General features: G+C 35.4%; 1 protein-coding gene across 2 annotated transcripts; it reads left to right on the plus strand.

Moving 5' to 3' along the window:
- Positions 1 to 809: 809 nt before the first annotated feature.
- LOC119689752 lies at positions 810 to 1810 on the plus strand. 2 transcript variants are annotated; one of them, XM_038104649.1, is made up of 2 exons: positions 810 to 898; positions 957 to 1810. In XM_038104649.1, exons 1-2 carry the CDS (start codon positions 876 to 878, stop codon positions 1780 to 1782), a joined length of 849 nt encoding a protein of 282 aa, XP_037960577.1. In that variant the 5' UTR covers positions 810 to 875; the 3' UTR covers positions 1783 to 1810. The 2 variants fall into 2 exon arrangements, with proteins under 2 accessions (XP_037960577.1, XP_037960579.1); XM_038104651.1 differs by having other exon boundaries at positions 966 to 1810.
- The last annotated feature ends 5965 nt before the right edge of the window (positions 1811 to 7775 follow it).

A 7775-nucleotide genomic window follows, 5' to 3' on the forward strand; every position in this document is an offset into this window, starting at 1 on the left:
CAATAAAAGATTGTTTTTTGATTGTGCTATACAATCTTTGAAGCATTTGAGATTGTAAGTCCCTAACAGCATTTCAGATTGTGAGAGTCCTGATATCCTTTCCCTTACTTACTTTACGTTCTCTTACTTTACTTTTTTCTCTGCACCAGCCATATGGATAGATAGAGTTCCTTTAGCTAGGCCACGGAATGGTTCTGGGCCTATCTTGAGGCTGCGACTCTTCTTGCAAGTTTGTCTGTCATTTCATTGCCTAGGACACCAGCATGTCTCGGAATCCATATTAGGTGCACCTGATTGTTCCAGCCGAGTATGTTCAGCTTGTCAATGCATTCCCATACTAGTTTAGTTGATAGCTGGTAGGATATGAGTGCCATTATAGCTGCCTGGCTGTCAGTCAGTATTGCGATATTACGATTCCGGTAGCTACGTTCAAGGTTGAAATTGGCGCATCTATCTTTCGCGTATATTTCCACTTGAAAGATAGTTGCATTATTTTCCAGAGCTTCCCAGTATCTCTTGCCTGGTCCATAAACATAATCATTACTGCCTTTGTAATTACTGTTGTTGTTGTTGTAATATGTATATAAGAGTTAAGTCTTGCTCCTTATACGATTCATATGATTCAATTTCGAATTGTATGAAAGGCACACTTCATCCTACCTTTAAGAATATTCAATGTGTTGTTACAATGTGCATACATGGAGACAAAAATAAAAATCGAAGTTAGCACAGAAGTATATTTATTATTTATAAACATGTAGTATGTATATGTATTACATAAAAAATAAAGTGTCATATAAATAGTTTCAAATTTTTAATCCAGTAAAAATTGTTCACTGAACAATAAATCCAAAATTTTTCATATTAGCATAATAATGTCTGACCAGGCTCCATTTGGGTAAGTACTTTTCTTTTAAATGTTCTTAATCTAATAGTATCTACAATGATTTATTAAGACATCGCAGAATTTGGATTATGCCTAGGAAGAAAAGCGTTGGAGTTAATACTTTGATAACTATGCAACATATAAAACTTGACGATCTTAGTGACGAAGACAAAAAAATCGACGTATCTTCGTCCACAGCTGATGCAGCGGGTTCTACATCCGACTTCGAATTCCCTAATATTGAAGGGCTTTCAGAACCTCCAACTTATGCAGAAAAAAACAGTGATACAAGGGACGAGGAGGAAGAAATGGATGCACGCCTTAAAGCCAACGAATTTAGGGATGTGTTTTACTCAGGGTTGGCCGATTTTCGTGATTCAGCAATAAGAGATTGTGCCGATTACTATGGTATTGGGTCGGAATATCCTTCAGTTCCGGATGATTTATCACCATCATCAAGTTCCACACTAGTTGGCGCCAGTCAAAGAAGCAGCAGTAGTAGCAGCGAGGAATTGCTTATGGATGGTTCAGTTAGTGGAACTGATAGCGGTAGCTCATCCTCGCCGGACGATGGTCCCACTTCTGAACAGTCTGGACATGATATGAGGGATGGTGCTAGTGATACTGGTAGTAAAAGTGATAAAGTAAGTGCTGCTGGTGTTGTGCCTACTTTTACTAATGAGCGTGAACTTCCTCCAAGTTACTTAGCTCAGTGCATTGCCGGCATACCATCATTCAATTTTACTGAAGTAGATATGCGTCCCAACGCCTTTCCCAGGTTTGACAGACAATATAATGATGCACGCTACTTGTATTTGGAAGAGTTGGCATCGCGGTCATTAAATAAGCATCCAGATTATAGCGAAGAAGCAGAGAAAGAGTCCAAAAAAAAATAAATTATTTCGCTATCCTAAGAACTCTTTACTTGAATTCTTTATTTGTTGTTTTTTATTTTTATATTAAATTTAACAATATTTAAACGAACCTATATGAAACAATAATCGTGGTATGTACATGCAAATAAATAAGTATAAATGTATTTGCATAAAGAAGCAAAGAAGCAAATTATTTACAAAAGTCATTATAATAAAGATTATCTTATTGATGACATTAAAAAATTTAATAAAAAATATTGTATTGGTGATAACTGGTACACTAACCATTAGAACTATAGAGCAACACAACACACATACAAATTTATGTATATAAATTATTTATTTGATTTATTCGCAGTTTTTATATAATTATTTAATTATTGCGACTGCACTTCACAACTGCTGCTGCTGCTCGTTTACCACTATTTCTAACTACTTCTACACCACGTTTCGTAACTGCCTCCTCTCCACGTTTTGAAAGAAGTTCGTTTAGTAAGAAGCTGGTTTAATAAGAAGTTCGTTTAATGAGAAGCTCGTTTAGTGAGAAGCTCGGTGGTGATAACTTATATATACAATATGTAATTTTTCTTAGTTGTAACATTTTTAAATATTTTTAAGTATAATGTAGTAAGTAACTAAATAAGTAAAATATTGCATATTAGCAGCAATTTAACTTATTTTTTATTTTACTAATATGTAATTTGAGAACTATAGATTATTTAAGACAATAGCTATTTAGTTGTCTGTCTATATACAAATCAAGTGTGTCTATTTGATAGAGTCAAAATGCATATGCACAAACAATTTTACCAAAGTGCTGCTGTCATTAGTATCTACAAACATCAAAAACGTTGTCAAATGCCGTAAGTTGAGGAGTAAAGTCAAAGAAATGACCACACTATTAAAATTGCTTGTGTTAATTATGATATATTTTTGCATATTTAAACACTTATTAACTTCTATGAATTCCTTGTTTTTAGTGAACTGAATAAAATACTATCCAGTAATAGGGGTTCACTTTAGCTGAGAGTACTCCACTAGCTAATTCTAGCTCTATTTCAGCCAGTGCCACACATGCAGGTATATAGTTACGATTTACATTAATGGTTTATGATATATTTCAATATATCTTCTTTTAAATAGAGAAAGGATCCAATCGTCATTCCGATGGTGCAACTGCAATTATCGCAGCAATGAGAGAAGACCGGCCACAACATTATGAAAATTTTGAATAAATATTGCAGAAAAGCAACGAAAGACGAAAACAAAACAATCTGAAGATGTTGGAAGAAATTTTAAAAAAGTAAAAAGTATTCAATTCATATGATATAAAAGAAAATATAATGATTATTACTTTTATCAGGTTGAAGTAATTAAATATAGTTTTAAGTTTCATAACTTAAAGATAACTTGAATATATTATAGTCTTAAGTATATATTAAATTAGAATTAAATATTTATTTATATAATGTAATCTTAAGGCTACTTAAGGTTAAAATTAAGTTCTTTGTTTTAATATTAATGAAATAAATTAGTGAAACATATGCAATATACATATAAGCACTTCAATGCAAGTTATTTTCTGTTCGTGTTTCATTACAATTTGAATCTCTTACAATGCCGCGCAATTAAACAATTCGAAAATTCAAATTGAAACCAAAACAGCTGATTCACACATCAACACAAATTTTACTTGAAAGGTAATATTCGAGTTGTCTGTGTATGATTTTAAAATTTCGACAGAGATGTTACGATCTGATTGCAATGTGATGATATTAATTATTAACATTTCAGATTCATGCACATTGTGAAATAATAAAAATGCCCTTTTTTATAGGACCGCATTCATTAAATAAGTTTGAAATGAAATTCCAATTTTCTTGTTTTGATAGTTTGTCTTAGAGCACTTAGAAAAATTTTTAATACAATTGCTTTGTTAATCATTATTAAATGTGAAAATGGGAATTTTTTTAAAAAAGATAATGTTTGGTGATAGCCGAGATGAGAACTCTCATGGTAATGAAAATTTTTATACAGGTTTTGCGTTCGTTTGTTAAATTATATTAATAAAAATGTCACAATTTTTAGTGCTAGTCTGAAAGAGGAAAAGGCTATTGTGATTTTTAAATGATATGTGACATTGATTTGATCTACTTAAATGTCAGAATTTTTTAAACTTATTTTGCAGAGTACAATCCTTCAATTTTTTTTATGTAATCTATCTTCGACAGAATTATTAGAGTCTAATTCACTAAAAGACCATTGGCTTTCAAATATACCTTCATGACAACAAAACTAGTATTAGTATTTGACTCTTACTCTCTCTACTTGTCTATATTTTCGCTTCTGGTTACATACTACTTAATATAGATTTCTCGTCTTTTCATTTTAGCTCTAATCTTTGTTATTCTGCTTGAAGTTTTTTAAATATCACTTCAAATGATATTGAATCAAGTGTGATTTTCCAAATGTAATTCAATTCAAAAAGAAATTGCAATCCCCTAAACTTTTCAATATATTCGGCTACAAATTGATGCAAATGAGGTTATATAAAAAGGTCCTGTAAGGACAACTTACTAAATAAATTCAAAATAAATATTTCAAGTTTCAAAGCAATAAAAATTGCATTGCTTTGCCCTGCAGTTGTCTAAGTCGCTATAAAAAACAAAAAAAAAACTTGAAACGGCTGAGTCCGTATTATCAAATATATTTTTATGTCCTTATGCAGTATCGCATTAAAATTAAATGAAATTGTCGAAGGAAACAGGCACATTCATGAATGAAGCTCTTTTAATATTTTTATTATGACAGTAACGTGAAGAGCACAAAATGCAACAAAAAATACATCATAACTTTGTTAGCATAGTAAGAAATTAGTTTTAATCCATTTAGGGATTTGTTGGTTTCAAAAGGACAACGCTATTTCATGTTCTCATATATTTACATTCATTTTTAAGTAATAACAAACCGAAAAAAGAAGAGTTGAGATGTGATGTGATGTGATGAATGTGGGGTACAGAGAAAATTATTGGAGTGATTTCCTTGGTTGTAATATCGAAAATAATGTATGAACTTTTCATATCTGCAGTCTAGGGACGAAGGTGGAAGTTTGTTTGAAAAAGCTATTCCAAAATTAACATAAAAGTTTTTCATGTTTTTTGGTTTATCATAAAAAATATTTTAACTGTGTTTATTTTCACTTAGTATTCTTGCCGGTTCCAGTGATTTAAATATTTTTGATTAAGAAGTATGCATGACCTTAAATAAGTTAATATAATCTGATGCACTCATTATTTTTTATTAGATTATATTTATTTCATTATAACGAAGATTATATTTATACTTTAATACACACAAAGTAAAGTATTCTCTATTTGCTGTGCTAACACTTAATTATATTTGTAATGCAAGTAAAGGTATGGACAAATTCAATATCCAGATTTATTACAAAAATAAAATACAAAAAAAAAAAATACAAAAAAACTATCAATCAACTGTACTATACTGTGTTCCTATATACTTTACTGTATACTGTATATCTATATTTGTAATTATATTTACATTCAATTTATATTTATTATATATTGTATTTATATTGCACTTACAGACATTTATATTAATATCTTTTTCACCTTCTATTTCAGTCTCATTTTTCCTTATTTTTCCTTTCCTTCCTAAATTATTCTTACCTTTCAAACAATATCTGAATTACATTAAATTTTCTAATTCTCTTTCGCAATTATGGAAGATGGAGATGGAGACCCACAACCCTCTAAGGTTAGCTCTAATGTTAGGACGATCTCTCCATCCCCCTCATTGAAACGCACCAGGACTGTTGTTGATCCCCTAAACCGTAAGCAAGTTGATGAGCAACTTGAGTCAGTTTTAAAATCCGTTGCATCCCTTAAGGCTGACAACGCCCGGCTTCGTGCTGAGAATTCCTTCCTTGCAACTAAACTGTCGTTGCTCACGGGCAACCCACCAAAGTCCTCCTCTTCTTCCCTCGCCGCAGTTACTGCACCCCCTTCCACCTCCACAGCTACTGTCTGTAGCATTTCTAGTCTCTCCAAGCCAGCGCCAAGACCCAAATCTTTGTCTATCGCTAATCCCATCTCCAAGCCTTACTTAGCTCCCAAGGTTCCTGTGGGACCCAATCCCTCCGTTCCTTCTACTGTTTCCTTGGCTTCGGCCACTAAGTCTTTGACGCCACCTGGCATTACGGCCCGTGGCGTCAATGTCAAGGAGCTTGGCTCCGCAATAAAATCCGCTTTTCCTAATGCTGTTTATGAGTTTAAATGCGTAAATAGCACTACCACGCGTATTCTTACTAAGAGTAATTATACCTTTTACAACATCAGTTCTCTGCTCCGTTAGCAGAAAGTTAACGGCTTTGCCTCTATCCCCTCAGAGGACCGAATCACTCCTGTCCTCCTTAAGAACTTTCCCTCATCCTATGATGAGGATGACTTGAAGTCGGCATTGGCGACGGACTTACCTGAGTTCACCTTTTCGAAGGTCTCCAAGTTTTCTCCCCTCGCGCGCTTCACAAAGCGTAATCCCTCCCGATATGCCAATTCCTGCATTTCGGAGCTTCATCCTGTTCCTTCCACGGACATTAAATCCCTCTTAACTGTTAAGCGGCTTTCATCGCTTAACATTATTATATCACTGGAGCAGAAATCTCGCAATGAGATCCCTCAATGCTCTAACTGCCAACGCTATTTTCACACATCTAAGCTGTGCAACTATCCTCACCGTTGTGTGCGCTGTGGTGAGACACATCCTCGTGGCGAGTGTCAACTTCCTCCTCCTGCATTTGACCCAGTCACTCAGGAGCAATTCGCAGCCACTATTCCCAAGTGCTGTAATTGTGATCAGATTTAAGGAGCTGCGTTCTCTTCGCGCCAGTAAGACTCGTGCGCAAAAAATCCCCCTTATGTCTATCGACCTAAGAGCCCCAAGCCCCCTTTGCTGCCCAAAGCAGCTAAACCTTCCCCTATCCGTGCTCCTGAGCCTGAATACTTTCTCCCTGATATTCAGGGAATCTTCGCCTTTGCTGCAGGCATTAAACAGCAGTACAGCCTTCTGCCCCATTCTGACAAGAAAGCCTTTCTTGTCCAGAAAGTCCTCGAATTGGCTTTGAGATGAATGATCTAAGAATCATTCTCATAAATGTCAATTCTATACACTGCCTTTTTCGCGGATTTTGCTGAACGCAACAACCCCCACATTATTCTTGTGACTGAAACACGGCTCAATAATAGAGACGTTGTAGATGTTAGAGGATATAATTTTATCCAGTTCGGTTCGATAGGAACGGCGTCGGTGGGGGAGTCGCCATTTTAGAAAAAGACTACCTCAAGTGTACTAGGATTCACATCCCTTCACTTGTTTCTCTTGAGGCGGTTGGCATTACTCTTTCTCTCTCCAACCGCCCTGGTCTAAACATCTTTTGCATCTATCACACTCCCTCTATTGCTAAATCACTTCGCCGCCGAACTTATCGCCTTAGAATTCACCTGTTTGAGCGGAAACTTCTTCGCGATTGCACTAACTACAAGCGCAAGCGTAATGGCAAGCATTTCTCCATATCAACTCTCTACAACAATGCCAAGATCACTTGTGTTGACGAATACCTTCTGTCACTCGCCCGTAGGTGTCTCATCCGGCTCCATGACCTTCCCCCTGACGTCTCTACTCCTCTCACTCCTTCAGAAGACCTTGTTCTAGCTTTGCGGTATAAGCCCCCCCCCAATACCTAACACACTACTTCGATGAAGTGGACCATAACCTCTCCACTATCCCCTTATATAACCGCGGCTTTCGTGACCCTAGTCACAAAGTATACTGTTGATTCAACCCCCGAGTTAGCCGTAACCCCTTCCCCTTCTATATCGTCCTTTCTACCTAGTTCATGCCCTTGCTTTCTGATTTAGATGAGCCTACTAGGTACTAAATCTGTTTTCTCATTCCTCTCTCCCATGATTACTGGAATGAAGTTTCCACATTGCTAG

Source organism: Teleopsis dalmanni, chromosome X (assembly GCF_002237135.1).
Source record: "Teleopsis dalmanni isolate 2A chromosome X, ASM223713v2, whole genome shotgun sequence".
NCBI classification, from domain to species: domain Eukaryota; kingdom Metazoa; phylum Arthropoda; class Insecta; order Diptera; family Diopsidae; genus Teleopsis; species Teleopsis dalmanni.